Raw genomic sequence first — 17,029 nt, forward strand, 5'->3', positions numbered from 1 at the left:
AATGTCACTGGCTCACAGGGATTTTTTCCAGTAGTTATAAAGGGATCAGGGGCAAGTTTGTTCCAATTGAAAAGAAAGTCTTAAAATATGAAAACCTTAAGAAAAAAGTAAAAAATAGCAAATGCTTTCCTTTAGAGAAAATAACAGCAAGTTTACTGGCTTCAAGAACCTTAAGTTTTTCAACATTGTTTTTCGGTGAAAACTAAGGGTGCAAATGAACAAGCTGCAAAGACAATTTCTAATTTCTCTTGCCTACCACCTCTCCCCTCCAAATGCCTCCTCCCTGAAAAAAGCAATTAACAAAGGTGACTATACTTGGCTCATTATTTAATTTTTACAAAATTAGTTTCTACTGAAGCAGACGCCCTCAAAAACCTGTACCTCAAAATAGGAAGCATGAGCCCCAGTTTAAGGCTAACAAGTGAACGACTATGGTGCTTGATACAAATGTCAGCGGTAATCTGAGCCAGTATTTTGAAGATCAGATTTGTTTTTGTTGGTACTCTGTTACAAAGCTGCATAAGGAGGGGTCTACCCTATTCTTGTTTTTCTCAGAAGTATGATTATGCAGCATGTGAGGTTTTTCAGGAATGCACTATATTGTATTACAGAAATATTGCCTTTATAGTAATTTAATGATTCATCTAAACACTGTTTCAAACAACAAAACTGATTATATATTTTTTATAATTATAATTGCTTATATTTATAATAATATTTATATTTACATCATATAATTATTACATATAATAATCCAATCAAAACTTCAAATATACTCTTCACGAACACATTAACTTCATAGAGCATTTTATCCATCTATTAAAGTGCATTCCCTTCCTTAACGGAATAGATAAAAACAAACTGTTCAAGTAAACCTTATTTTCCAATTTTTCATGATGAAATTAAATAACCTTACTATTGGAGGGAACAAATTTAATAAATTAAGTCCCACAAATGCTTTTCACTATTTATTTACATGTCTTCCCTACCTCAGGGAGGAAAAGAGTCCATGATTCATTCACTGGTGTTCTGTACATTGCATATAACAGATACTCAATAAACATTATAAATATTATTTTTAAGTGTTTTGGATTTAAACTTATTGATCAAAATGCCACCAGTATTTAAAGTACAACTCATTAACAAACACCAATTGGAAACTTTTGAGAACAGTTTCTCCAAGTTCACAGACCTTGCTGAGGGCTTTCTTTCTCCCCGCTTGCCTTAATTTACATGCATACCAAGGATTAGTTAACCATTTTCTTCTAGCATTCTTTAGTTTTTCCTTAGTTTACAACATCACAAAAGGTAATAAAGAAATTGAACATAATAAATTACAAATGGAAAAGGAAAGAGGACAATGTTTCTACAAATAGTACACCTACGAATCAGGGTCCTTTCACTTAACAATAGCTCTAGAGTAAATCATTAACAAAAAAGAGGGAAGGCAAAAATGTAGTGCCATAATATTTATAGAAACTAGTTAAGATTCCATTTACTGAGGCAGGGACATGAATAACAGTTTAGATAATTACATCATGAAACTGAAACTGAAGTGCTGAAGGATTATGTTTCAATTACCTGGAAAACCCCATTAATTCAGAAGACAGGAAGTCCATAGTCTTGATGAATAAGGAATATTAATACTACCAAGAATAAAGATGAATCATAAATCATCAAATATACTTAGCTGAATCCATCCTTCTTAACACTATCAACAGTTATCTTTCTAAAAGGCACATATTCAGTCAAATTGCTAGCTCTTGTGTGCTCAAAATTTTCTAGTAGCTTTCTGTTGCAAACAGGATAAAAAGTCTAAAGCCCTCGACAATATTTAGCCTCAATTTAAATTTCCATCTTCCTTGTCCCATTACCTTTATTTTGGCTACAATGCTCTTGGCACAATTTTTCGATAGCATAAATTTCATGCCCCCGTTTTCCTTATAAACCCTTTGCTGAAATGTCCTTCCCTGAACTCCATTTACAAAAGTCCTATCAATTTTTCTGATTAAAAAAAGCAGAAAGTGTTAACTATATATCCTGTAGTTATGAGTATCATTAACTCTTTCTACCCTTAAAGCAACATTTAAATCCATTTACTTTCTTTTGCTTTACGTATCTTATGAAGTATTATAAACTAGTTGATACTGTTCTAGATGAGTAGTTTAAACCTTCCTCAGTGGCAAAACTATGTGCCAGTGATCACACTTGACAATAAATAGCTTTCTAAAAAAGTCTCTTAAGTATGACTTGGAGGAAAGAAACTCCATCTAATCTTCTAGTCTCACCATTCTCACATACCCCACGCAGCCAAAACTCACCTTAAAAGCATAAGTCAGTGCAGTCTGAAAGAAGGCAGTATCTATTCTTCAACTACCCATTTATTTCCTCCTTTCCATACTCTCCTTTCCTGCTTCAATTACAATGATGAGTAAGACAGACTAGATTACTCAGTACTTATTATCTAGTTGAGACTAGCTGTGCACTGGAGGAATGTGCACCTAAATAATAATAATATTTTTAAATAACTAGCTTGGAAGTAAATGCAATGAATATATTTTAAAGCCAAGATCTAAGAAAGCTAGCTTTCAAAAACAAATACTTCCTTTATGTATAGAACAAAGTGATTTATTTGGTTGTTATTTTCACCAGAGGAGCGGCTATTCAGCACTTCCACTTGCCCACACTCTAAAACTAGATGTGTTAAAGGATTAAACATATCCTAAAGCATGAAAAAGGTCTCAATTCTTGATATATCGGAATTTACCAAAATCCTACAAATTAGGTATAGATCTCTGAAATAGATCAAATCTATTTTGGCAGCAACATTAAATGTTTCAGATCTCCACTTAGTATCAATTAAAAAATAAACAAATTTCAACTTTTGGAACCAACTTTCATTGAAAACTTTTCCTATTGCTTGGGATTATAGTCCTTAAAACAGATGGACTGGGGAAAACAAACAAACAAACAAACCTCACCCTCTTGACTCATCTTGTGACTCAGATACTCTTTTTCATATGTTTTGCCAAGTTGAAACTCATGTTATTTTTCTTTTTGTAATGATAATTTTAGGAGTACTCTCTTAATACTTGAAAATACCCATATATTCAATTTAAATTACAAAGTATTATAACAATCTCATCAAATCACATATATACTGTCTAAAATCTAAGAGATTAAAAACTTAGATCTTTGAGTTTATGAAATATAAGTACTTATTAATGAAAAATTGATGAATTGCTTACATAGAGACACCAAAGTAAACTGTTGAGAACTTACTCACCCCGTGTATTTTTAGGGATAAATGTGAAATCTGGATGGTTACTCATTTTAACAAGTGATTTCAAGAATCTTATTAATATTACCACGTAAAACAATTAGGAATTTATCTTCAGAGAGTTCATGTTGCTATGGTAAATTTTAATAAATATTTTCAACTGGACATATTAACACTAGAGCAATATAATATTAACAGTGAAAGAAGGTTGAATATTCAGGTTGAATATTCATTCATCGCCCTCTCAGATTAACAAATATAAAATCTGCCTTTATTACATATTTTTTTTCTCATTTAGAAGGAATATAAGATATTCCAAAATAGTAGAGATCTAGTCTCTGACTCTTAAAGCACTGTTATTACTGCATTCATACCAAGCTACTACTCCTCCATTGTTAGGGTTAAAAGTAAAAACAACTTGAAGTCTAAACTCTTTTAGGTTATTCTGAGGTTTCTCAGAACCAAACGAAAAATAAATAAGCAGAATGGTAGAAAAAGAACTGTCCTCGAATTTTAGCCAATTCCCTGTAACTGCTTAGTAGTGGACAGCAATAAGACTATTGCTCCTTCAGGAAATTCTTTCAATAGCCACTTTATAAATAATTTTTACCTATTACTCTATTAATGATTTAACAATAAAAACAAAATAAATCAAGTCTTTTCAAATCCTTCTAGCAATAATAATATTTTGAAAGAAACAACTAAATGTAATGGGGGATCCTATTTAGAATCCTGGTAAGAAAAAAAAAAATTTCAAAGGTCACCAGTTTTTTTCACTAAAATATGCAGTTTAACAATATTAATATTATGTTCTTGGTTTTGGTAATTGCACTATGATTCTGTGAGGTGTTGACATTAGAGAAAGTTAGGTGACAGATATTTAAGAACTATTATTTTTTAGGTAATGTCTCCTTAGTTTTCGCCAATTTATGACAGCTCTTAATTCTTCCCATCTCTCAAGACCTTGACACTTTTGACCTAGTATTTTGTAAAATTTCTCTCAGTTTGAGCCTGCTGGTGTTTGTTCATGGTTAGAATGGATTTGGGCATTTGGGACAAGAATACCTTAGAAATCATGATGTCCTCAGTGCATCGTATCAACGTATTTCTGACATCAACATGTCTTTTTACTGATGATGTTAACTTTGATCACTTGGCTAACGTGGTATCTGTCAGACTTTTCCACTATAAATCTATCTTACCCTTTGTACTAAAAACTGATGGGTTGGGGGGAGCAGGATACTCTGAGACTACGCAAATATCCTACTTCTAAAACTCTGACCTAATTTTAGCATCCACTCTTGGTCTTGTCAGCAAGATTTCATTACTGTATTTGACTAATGACTTTCTTTTCCCGTCTTCCCTTCCACATTGAAGGAATGCTCCTGTTTTAAAAACAAAAAAACGGTCCCTTCTCCCCATTTATTTCTTTATTCAATTATTCATATCAGCATGAATTCATGAATATTTATTTTATCCTATGGGTGAAAATCCAATTAATATCATTATTATGAGTAAAACTGCTCCAGCTTGGATCTTTAAGTACTGCCTTTCAACAACACCCATTTTGAGCACTTCCTTAATTTCTGGCACCATCAAATATGCCAGTATACATAATATTTTTAAATTTACATAATATTTCTGAGTATATATAATATTTCTTTTTTAAAAAATCCCCTATTTCTTTTGTATGACAGGATATTTAGAACTATAATTTAGAATAAAAACTATTAGGAAACATTACTCTAATAAGGGACCTCAGAATCTACTCTAGAGGTATTCTGGAAAGAGCCATCAGACATGACAAAATTACCTATGGAGATACATGCATTAAGTAACTTGTAATGAACACCACAAGCATAAAGCTTAACAGAAGCTACTGGGTAGTGTTTCAACATAAAGGTTAGTTTAAAAGTCTTAAAGTCTCTTGTAAACTTTATCTTAGAAAAATGATGACTATTTTCATATTACTCCAAATAAGAATTAAAAACCACCAGGGGGAGCAGTAGAGACAGTCACAAATAAAACCTTCATAAACAGCTTCCAAAAAACCCAAATTTTTTACCGACCCTGTGTACAGACTAGCAGTTTAATATTTATACTCTGCACAGAATAGTTTGACAACAGAACAAAACAAAGAAATCACCCTACCAATATTATGAGGGAATCAAAAAGGCATATTATGAAATATGGACACAGTCACCTTCCTTTGTGCTGTTTTTTTTTTTTTTTACAAATGGAAAACTTTCATTCACTTAAAAGGTCTATACTTCGTGATCTAGGTCAGGGGTACATCATGATTTTCTAATGAAAGAGGCAATGCGCACTTTTAGTGTTTCTAGATGATAATTCTTATATACTTTAAAAATTAGTCAAATATGGAAAAGCTAGACATCAGCACCAACAAAAGAATCAAGCTGTAATCACAATGCTAAAAAGAAATCATAAGCCAACTTTAAGAAATAACTAACATTCTAAAAATGTATTAAATACACAGTTCTATAGGCTTTGACAAATGTGCACACCAATGTAAGCATCGCTATGATTAAAAAAAAAAATCACTACTAAGATTTTTTTTTTTTTTTTAAAAAGCACATTTCCAAAAAAAAAAAAATTTTCCATTATCCCAAAACATCACCCTGGGTCCTTTGCAGTCCATCACCCACCTTGCTCCCCAGTGACCCAGGAAACCACTGTTCTGCTTTCTATAACTAAATTCTGCCTAGAATTTAATATAGTATGTATCTTATGTCTATCTTCTTTTTCTCATCATGTTTTTGACATTAATCCAAGTTGTTTCATGTTAGTAGTTTGTTCCTTTTTATTGCAGTCATATAGTCCACTGAAGGGATATCCCATAATTTGTTTATATGTTCATCTGTAATAGACATTCCTGTTTTCTGTTCGGGACAATCAGGAATAAAGCTGCTAAGAATATTCACGTATGTCTTTTGGTGAACAAAAGTTTTCCAGGAACTGCTGAATCATAAGGTAAGCACATACTTAACTTTTAGAAACTCAAAAGTTTCCCAAAATAATGTACCATTTTATACTCTCATCAGCAATATATGAGAATTCCAGGAGCTCCACATTCTTGGCAATACCATGGTGTTGTCAAGTCTTTTTAAGTTTAGCTATTCTAGTGAATGGTAGCAGTATGGTTATAGTTTTAATCTGCATTTCTCTGACGATTAATGATCCTGAACATCTTTTTCATTTGGTTATTGGCAATTCATATAGTCCTTCATCAAGTGTAGGTATTTCAAGTATTTTCTCCCAGTCTAAAAACTGCCTTTTTTAGGTGTCATTTAAAAAGATCAAAAACTTTCAATTTTAATGAAATCCTTTTTTCCCCCTTTTATGATTCATATTTTATGTGTATTAAAAATCTTTGCCTATCCTAGTTGTAAAGATTTTTCTCTTATGTTTTCTTCTAAAAGTTCTTGAGTTCTAGCTGTTATGTTTAAATCTATGATACATGTTATTTTTTATATAGGATATAAATAAGGATAGAGGTGAATTTTTATTCCACATAGAACTATAGCTATTTTGTTGCACGCTTCTGTCAAAAATCAATCAACTATACAAATTAACATGTCACACACCTTAAATTTATACAATGTTATATATCAAATGTATTTCAATTAAAAATGTTAAAAATCAATTACATAACACAACACCCACACCCCTTCTTTGTTCCATTGATTTATCTATCTTATGCCAATATCAGGTTTGTTTTACAGTAAATCTTTAAATTAGGGAGCACTGTCCTCACATTTTGTTGTTCTTTTTCAAAATTGTTCTAGCTCTTCTAAGACCTGTGCATTTCTATATGAAATTAACAATTAGTTTGGTAATTTTTATAAAAAGCCTGTTGTGAGTACAATTGGGACTGTCTTGAATCTATAGATCAATCTGAGAACTGATGATTCCTTAACAGTATCAGATCTTCCAATCTATGAGTAACTCTCTCCATTTATTTAGGTCTTAAGTTTCTCTCAGTGATGTTTTATAGTACACTATACAGACCTTACATATATTTGGTTAAATTGATACTTGAATATTTCATGTTTTTATTCTATTATAAATGGTATTTCTATCCATTAACTTTTTAATTGTTCATTGCAATTATATAGAAATTCCACTGATTATTGTAAACTGTTCTTGTATCCTACAATCTTGCTAAATTCACTTATTCTAATAATTTAGGATTTCCTATATACAAAACCAAGTCATCTAAGAATAAAGATTATTTTACTCTTGTCTTTCCAATCGGAATGTATTTAACATCCTTTTCTGGACTTAATCTACTGACTAGAACTTTTAGTACAATTTTGACTGCAAATGCTCAAAAACTACGCTTTTCTCCCAATCTTAGGTGGAAAGCATTCAGTCTTTCATTGTTAAGTAGGTTTTTTGTAGGTACCCTTTTTTATCAGGTTGAGGAAGTAACCGTCTATTCCTAATTCGCTAACAGTATTTATCACAAATGGGTACTAAATTTTGTCAAACACTTTCCTACATCCATTGAGATTTGAGTTGTTTTTCTCTTTTATTCTGTCGATAGAGTGAATTACATTAATTGCTTTTTCTATTTAAAAATCATACTCCTGGAATAAATTTCACATGATCGTGTTTTATTTTCCTTTTTAAACATTGCTGGATTTGACTTACAAAAATTTAAGCATTTTTGAACATATGTTCATGAACATGATATTGGTTTACAGTTTTCCATAAATGCCTTTGGTACTGTTATCAGTATAATGCTAGCTTCTATTTTCTGAAGGAATCTGGGTTATGATTGGTATATTTTTTCATTAAATGTTTGAATTTACTAGAAAAGCTATCTGGAGTTTTCATTGTGGAAACATTTTAAAACAAGAATTCAATATCATTAATAGATATGATGCTACTAACATTTACTATTTCTTTTTGTGTTGGTTTTAGATATTTGTTTTTCAAGGAATTTGCCCATGTAATCTAAAATACAGAATTTACTGGCATAAAATTGTTTCTAATATCCCCTTATTATCCTAGGATCTGTAGTGATTTCAGTTATGATTACTAATATTAGTAATTGTATTTTCTTTCTTCTAGAATGTTCCTTCAAAATTGAGTATCAGGTACCAATAACTTCCTTCTACTTTATATTAAAAATATAACCAAAAATGACCCACCACACCAGAACTCACTCAGGCAAATGAATGCTGTTCAAAGATGTTACCAAAGAAGCTATACACTTATAACAACCCTGAAAAATACATTCTTAGAGTTACTGTCAGAGCTCATTTAGCTTCAGAAGAAAATCTGTCACATAAAAAACATATATCTAATATCTACAGCTGCTGCCAAGAAATTCAATACCAGTAGACTCTTATTCTTTTCGAGCAGTTTTATTCCTTGTTTAGCCATTTTTAAGTTTTTTGGTTTTTTTATTCTTGGAATTTAAAATTACAAAGCAGGTTGAGACTAAACATATATCTTTTTTTCATCTAATAACCTTGATGGTCAGAATGCTCTTTCAATCAGATCTGATTTTTCAAGAGGGAAATCTTCACCCACTATTTATTTCATTGATTATTATTTTATCTAATACATTTTCTAAAATCCTTATAGACAGATGCTAATACTCTGTATTTGTTCTCAAGTCCTTTTTTTGCGTATTTTTCCATACCTTTTGCTTTGACATTATGAGGGAGAGTCAAGAATGTATAGTTATTTAGGCTTTTCACCAGCTAAAGTAAATGGTTATTTAGGCTTTTCACCAGCTAAAGTAACTGATTTTACATAACGGCTACAAAATTATTCAAATTTATGGTAGACTATCAAATTACTACATTACGGACTTCACTGCTAAAACTACAAATTGGTAAGCACTGCCATATCAAAATTTGACAGCATGGATAAAGATGACAACTAGCATTTCATTTTTCTTAAGACTACTTACCTAAAAACCTGAAGTATTTAGAATACAGTAGACAATCCAGTATTAAAAAAAGGTACTGTAACAGCAAACCAAGGTAATAACTGAAAGCCTAGATGTTCAAGTTCATGCACTAAACTTTAGAAAATCTTTCATCCCTCTTCATTACTCAGCTCTAAAGTTTTACTGAAAGAAAGCAGAATATAAGTAATCATCAGTGGTCTAGGTAAAATAATTAGATTTCAAGATCACTAAATTACTAAGTGATAAATTATGGCTGGTAGATTAAGAAGCAAAAACAATGTGTGTAATAACATTTATGAAGATTTTAATCTAAAGTAACAAATGCACAAGTCAATTTCACAGTTAGTGACAATTATTTTAAAAATAAATGGCATCTTAGGAAATGTTTTAAAACATTTTTGCCTGTTCACATTCAAAATGAATTTTTATTAATATTAAAAAGGCTTCCTCCAAAGATTTCTGAGATGATTAATAAAGGTTTGGAAGTAAAAAGAAATTATTCTTTAGAACACACATTATTTATAAACTGAAGTGAGTTAATAACCTAGTCCATTTAGAAAGGAAACGAAGAAATGCAGATATAAAAGAAAAAAATCAAATTAACTTTTATTAATGTCTTCTTTGAAAAAGTTTTGTTTTCGCAACAAAGAAAAACCCTAGCCTAAGTAAAGAATAGAGACATGTAAACCTCCCTGAGATAATCTGATAGCAGAATTTAACCGCACGAAGTCACTATCTCTACACTTTCAAGTCATCTATAAATATTCAAACCAGAAACAAAACCGCCTGAATATGAGACTGTTTACTTAAAATCAGAGCAGTGCTCTAATGACTAAAGATGTCTTCAAGGTTTCTACAGACAGTTCATTATGAAACATTCCTTCAGAGTCTGCCAAACTCTTAGTGGGTCACCTTCTAATTAAAGAAAATTGAGAAATCTTTTTAAATGATAAAAGACTACTAGTAGTCTTCTATCTACATTCAGTCTACAAAATATGCCCTGTACTTACCAATTTTATCAAAACCATTCAGAATTATACTGGTTTTATCAACAGTAAAAAACAGTTGAATCTGATTTTCCACTTGTACTTTCACAACTGTGCCTCGATCTAGTCTTCTGCTTAAACTATCTAAAGTAATATCTTGCATGTAGTCACTTTTCCAAGTTACCATGCCAAGTTACAACTAAGGTCTCAACTTTGAGCAAATCTTCCCAACAGAGTATTCATTTCCACTACAGTTCAGACATGTCAGCTAACTGACAGAAACAAAGTCTGAATGGCCTAGAATAATTTAACTCAGTTCATAATGAATACTGAATTGAGAGACAAAACAAACAAAAACAGAATACCTTTCTATGTCTTAAACAAGTTCAGTTTTGCCTAAAATCATTCATACAAACATAACATTAACCTTGTAAGATTTACTTTAATAAGCTGTGCAGGATTGTGATTAAAATTGTGATTAAATAAGACTCTAGAATATAACTTCTTGAGATCATAACATGGCTTTGTTACTTTACCTGCTGCTGTGTGACCTTAAGCTAGTTACTGAAGATCTCTACCTGTATTCTCATCTCTACAATATGTAACTTAATACCTCTCTCATGAAGCTATCATGAAAATGAAAAAGATTTAAAATGAATGTGAAATGCTCACAATACTGCCTGGCATATGTGTTATTATTATTTATGAAAATAAGTGTGGTGATTGGTAACTACTGGGTTTTCCTAAAGGTACAGCCTTTGAGATCATCCAACTAGTTGTCTACACAACACAGCAAGTCCAGCTGCGATCTCTTACTAACTTATTCAGTCAATAGATACTTATTCAATGTTTGTTTTATGCCAGGCGTTGCACTTATACTTCCACTGTCAATACATCAATTAATTCTTTTATTGGTGAAAATTAGCTTCACAAGACTCTTAACACTTGCTGTGTTGCATGCCATACTTAGCTATAATTAAGTAACAACCTTCTCCTTGCTATTAGTTACTTCCATCTCCATTTTTTATATTCATTAAAAAACTTCACAGGAAAATTTTGAACACAAATGGTGAGAGACTAGTACAATGAATCCCATATATCTATCATTCAGCTTTGTCCACTAACATAAGAGAAGTCTTATTTTATTTACACATTAAGTTCACTTATTTTAGAGTAAATACCAGATATATCATTTCCTTGTTACTGTTCAGTACTTATTATCTCTCTGAAAGATACTTTTTAAAAAAAAAAATCACAAAAACATTATACCTAAAATTATTAATAAATAATTCCTTGATATTAATCAGTGCTCAAATGTCCACAATGTCACAAATGATTTTACAAGTCTTTTGAATCCATGAGATTTGGCAATTAAGCAATATGTCAATATAATAAAAGATGGTCTTAATAATAATAACGGTTTCAGTAGAGTAATAGGGGATGAAAGCCAGATTGCAGAAAACCAAAAAATTAGCAGAAATAAGGAAATGGAGATAATTGTATATGCTCTTCTTCTGAGAACCTCAAATATGAGAAAGAATGGAGAAAAATGGGAGGTGCATAAAAGATCAGGATAAAAGAGGAGTTGATTATGTTTATAAACTGAAGAGATATGGAGAAGCTCAAGACAAAAAGAGAACATTGGAAGCTGAAAAAGAGAGTGAAACTAACAAAATATGGCCCTGGAGATGAGAGGGAATGAGATTAAAAGTACAGTGAGGAGGCTGACCTAGAAGAAGAGCGGTATAACCCAACCTCTGACACTCAAGGGAAGGAGTTAGTTAAGCATTAACACAGGATTGGGAAAGTTTGTGTGTACGGCATAGCATGAGTGGAGGTGAGAAGACAATGGGGTGCATACTTAAAATGTTCTCAGTTTTCTTAAGATTTAGGAGGAAAATTATGGATTAAAAGCAGGAAAGGCTTATGAAGTGTGTTTAGATTAAATGCTGAAGATGTGAATGGAATTTAAAGAGAATGAGACACAAATGACCAAAAAGGTAAAAGAATTAATAAACAGCATTGAAATTTTACATAACTTTTAAAAAACAATTTTCAAAAGTCATGTCTTCCATGAAGCTCTTCTTAATTTCCTTAACCAAGGGTAATTTTCCATCTTTGGAAACTGTTTTATTGTTCATAATGGTTTATAAGTCTACTGTAATAATTTATGGATTTCTCTTTTTCCCAGTAGCTAAACCATCGGCATGTTTTGGGAACTTATCTGTGTCACAGGGCACAGATATACCTAAAATTAATTAATAAATAAGTACCTTAAAACATATGATTTAGAATCTTATTTATCTTTTTAAAAAGTAGCACAATTTAAATGCCAGAAGAACAAAACAGATAGTAGCTACCTGACAGCTAAGAAGACCACTAAAAGCTGGGACAATTATATAAGGCCTGAGAACACAGAATTGAGCTGGGTCTTGAAGGCATGAGAAGGAAGAACGAGATTTAACCAGAGCAGGTAAGTATAAATAGTGATGTGCCTCAAGGATTGGTTTTAATATTTTTATATATGATGGTAGCTGTTTACAGATAACACTAAGCTCTTTTAATAATGAAGAGGTTTGTAAATGAGAAAAAAAATTAGTATAATGTGGGGGGGGGACTGGTGGTTTTAATGTGAACAAGTTCATTTTGAGAAAAATTAATGTAAATCACATATAAAACATGATAAAAATACATTTTATTCTAGTGAACCCAGTAGAGAAGAGAGAAAAAAATCCACATACTAGATAACAGAAGAATTCAGATAGATTCACAGCAGGTTGAACAATCACGAACCTTTTCTGACAGGCTCAAACAGTTTCATGAAAACATAAATAAAGTCTGATTTCTGAGGATAAAACTGAAAGGAATCGCTTAATAATGTGTGACATCTATTTCAAATACTTAACACACATTTTTTTTAAAAACCTGGCTTTTGCCATCCTGGGTGTACAGAAGGGAACATCCATCTTGTCTTTGCCCTGGTATATTTTCCTTTACAATCAGGTAAATGACCAGGTAAAGGAAGACCAGAAGATAAGAACCTGAGAAGTATTGTCTCCTTAGGACCTCTGTTCCTTGACCAAGAAACAAAAATGAACTTCCTAATACCTCTAACCTATCAGAGTTATACTGCTACGAACTAATCTCAACTCTGTTTACAGCCTAAAGCCTAGCTAATTAGACTTCTAAACGTCTTTGTGCCCACTAGCAACTAGAAGAATAAATCTGTCCCACAGTCAAACTGAACAATAAGTGGCAGAGCATAATTCTGAAAAGAACCCTTTCAATTCTAAAAAAAAAAAATTTTACAAAACTGACACATTAACTTTGCCAGAGACAAGAATTATGAATCCAGTTAACACCCAGAGCACTAGTCTGTAACTACTCTACCTTGACCATTTTTCAGAGATAGTTAAGGCAGTGATAGAAATGGCAGTTATCAAATCCAGAAAACCACTAAAGTCTACAACAGGATTCAGCAAACTTACTCTGTAAAAGGCTAGGTGGCCTGCCTATATTTTAGGCTTTGTGGACCACACAGTCTCTATTGCAGCTACTGAACTCTGTCATTGTAGCCCAAAAATAGCCACATGTAAATGAATGGGCATAACTGTGTTCCAATAAAACTTTAACAGAAACTGCCAACAGGCAGTAGTTTATCAGCCCCTGGTCTATAGAATCATATAATTAGGTTGGGTTTTGGTTATAATTCTAACAATATGCTGGATGCAACATTTAATCTTTATGGTTAAAATAGAAACAAACACCTACATCTGATAATTACATAAGAAACTAATAAAGGGAAGCCTGGGAAGAAATTGTAAAATAAAAGGTAAATGGTAGTTAGGATGGCAGAATTATGGGTAATTGGTCATAAAGTATCACTATTTAAAAAACTGAAAAATTTACAAAATTGAAGATTAAATCTATTAATAAACAAGTAAGTTCAGCTTATGGTAACTCCTAGAAGGAAAAAACAGGGTACTACCCATCTCCAAAAAGGTGGTGTTTATGCTGAGTTGAAAGAGCTGATACAAGAGAATTCTACCCAGAACTCATAAGCAAGCAAAGATGTTGAGGAGAATAAAAGAAACTGACAAGTGTTTTGGGAAAATAAAGGAGATGAATGAAACGTAATGAGCAACTGGGAATATGGTTTTAATATAACAAAAAGGAAGTGGCACCTCACTGCAAGGCAGGACAAACTTCACCAAATAGAGGTGGAAAGAGCAAGGAAGTTCAGAATGGTATGGGAGTTCTGGGACCTCATGATGGTATCTAAATTTACCAAATGTCCTCATTCCAGTTCTCAGGATCTCCCTCTATCCCAGTCATTGCCCCTCCATACAACAGACCCTATGATTTTTATTAAGCTCCTTGGTCTTCTGACTGATCCTTGAGTCAAAAATTTCTAAGACTGTCATTTTTCGAGTTTACCTTCTCCAGTACAGTCAGATATATCCAACCCACCCTCACTTCTTACACACCTCATCCTCCCCAGAAAGATCTTTTGCAATATCTACTTGGTCTACCAAAGTTTTACCTTCAATAAGTACTTTATTTTATATAACCACAAGATAAATAAGTTAACAGTTAGGTTGAGCCACTGAGATTTGAGGTCTGATTTGTGAATAAAGCATACTGCAGACAGTAAAACAGGTCTAGAAAAAAATACTTCTCGATTCTGATAACTTTAGATTGACTGTAAGTTAAATTCACTACTCATTTTAAACAGTTAGGGCTACCTTTGCTACAGAGTGTATGATATATGTGCACACACATACAGAGATATGTAAATAAAAGAAATTCTTGAAAACAAGAATATGTGACTTACAGTGAGAGCACATTTCCAAAGGGTAACTTGCCTCATTTCCCTGGAGAAAAAAATAACAGTTGTTAGTCACAAAATTGGCACAGTTTTCTATAAAAGATTAACTTTATATATTGAGTAACAAAACATATAGAAATAAGCCATAAACTAATATACCTAGATGTACAAATGATATTTTTGATAAGAAAAAATTATCCAATATGATAGAGCTCTTGAATCAAACAGGCCTGAGCTGTGTCTCTGTCACTTAAGACTTACACAAACATTTGATTAAAATTTATTTTAAATGTTTTATATAACCCCAAGATAAGTAAGTTAACAGTTAGGTTAAGCCACTGAGATTGTTATATACCAAATTTTAACATACTAGTGACTGTCAATGCTCTAATGTGTCTTGAACTCAATTTGGAGTAGAGCTCAGAATAGAGTTTCTCCTGCTTTCTGTATTTAATTGAAGAGTTTCCTGAAACTGCAAAGCTGGCAAAAAGAAAAAAAGCAAAAGCCTGTTACCATTTATACCTGCACTGCAACATAATTTTCTATATGCTGTACAACTAAAATAAGAGAAATATTAATAGGGAGGTGGGTCCAATGTCAGACAGCCAATTCAAGTTTTTCTTTTCATGGGAAGTCTTATTTCAATGGATAGACTCTAAGTTAATATATATGAACTCCTAATTTATAAAAAATATAAAACCAACTGTTTTGTATATCAGGATTCTATATGAAATTTATTTAAGGGAAAAAAAATGCTCTAGGAAACTAAAGACATGGGCCAATGTTATATTTAATAAATCCTGATAACTCAGCCCAGGGAGGTCGAGTACCTAGTAGAAGATCACACTGTTTGATTAGTAATAGAACCAGGATTAGTTCTCAATCTAAAACAGTCAAAATCCCAAGTATAACAGACTCATATGAGATAAAAACCATGAAGATCTTTTAAAAAGTCCACAGAATTCAAAATTATGTAAACTGAGTTTTTAAAGTTCAGTGATAAAATTGAGCACCATGAGTCCTATTATACTCCATTTATCTAATCTTGACAATTAGTATACCAAAGGATAACATTAAATATTTGAATATACTTTTTACACCCTAGGAAGTTATTGAATATAACTGAAAAATCATTTTAGTCTGGCTGACTAGCTTTTAAATTCCTAAAGTATCTCTTATTCTATGTAAACTTAAGGTCTAAGAAAGGTTTATCAGTAAATTAGCATCTTCAACTCTTAATGTTGTCAATTGTCTTATCTTTGAAAATTACAGCAGATAACTGCAATTTCCCAGAACTGGTTATTTAACTCTAGATCACTTTAAATGTCAAATATAAAGATAAAACAGCAAACATTAATAAAACTTGGAATTACTGATGAGCAGATACGGAGTTCTGCTTATTTCTAAATATACATTTTCCTCATTTTTAAAGGTTTTAAAAAATATAACTATTTAACACATAGTAACAATGTATTGTGAAGTATATATAATGTGTAGATTCTGTATGACAACAGGAGCACAAATGTGAGACAGAAAAATGGATGTATAGGGTTAAGATCTTACACTATGAGGGAAACATTACGTTATTTAAAAGTAGAACACGAAGAGCTAGAGGTTGAATCAATCACCAATGCCTAATGATTTAATCAATTATGTCTATGTAATGAAGCTTCCATGAAAATCCAAAAGGACAGGGTTCTAAGTACTTCTTGGTTGGTGAACACGTGGAAATGAAGGGAAAGTGGAGAGCCCAGAGAAGGCATGGAAGCATCTCATACATTGTAACTTGGTCTAGGTGTCTCTTCCATCTGGCTGCTCCTGAGTTACATCTTTTATAATAAACCAGTTATCTAGTTAAGTAAAATGTTTCTCAGTTCTGTGAGTCGCTCTAGCAAATTAATCAAACCCAAGGAGGATGTCCCTGGAACCCCCAATCTATAGCCAGTTGAACATCTAGAACTCCAAGTGACAACCTGGACTTGCAACTA

The 17,029-nt window shown here is 32.0% G+C and overlaps 1 protein-coding gene across 1 annotated transcript in view; it reads right to left on the bottom strand.

Moving 5' to 3' along the window:
- Positions 1 to 17,029, bottom strand: part of PPP3R1 (protein phosphatase 3 regulatory subunit B, alpha) — a 56,774-nt gene that overhangs the window by 11,695 nt on the left and 28,050 nt on the right. The window contains exon 2 of the mRNA XM_016137878.2: positions 15,048 to 15,087. Within this exon, the coding sequence (XP_015993364.1) occupies positions 15,048 to 15,087 (40 nt within the window). The remainder of the gene's footprint in view (positions 1 to 15,047; positions 15,088 to 17,029) is intronic.

This window comes from Rousettus aegyptiacus, unplaced genomic scaffold, assembly GCF_014176215.1.
Source record: "Rousettus aegyptiacus isolate mRouAeg1 unplaced genomic scaffold, mRouAeg1.p scaffold_m13_p_7, whole genome shotgun sequence".
NCBI lineage: Eukaryota > Metazoa > Chordata > Mammalia > Chiroptera > Pteropodidae > Rousettus > Rousettus aegyptiacus.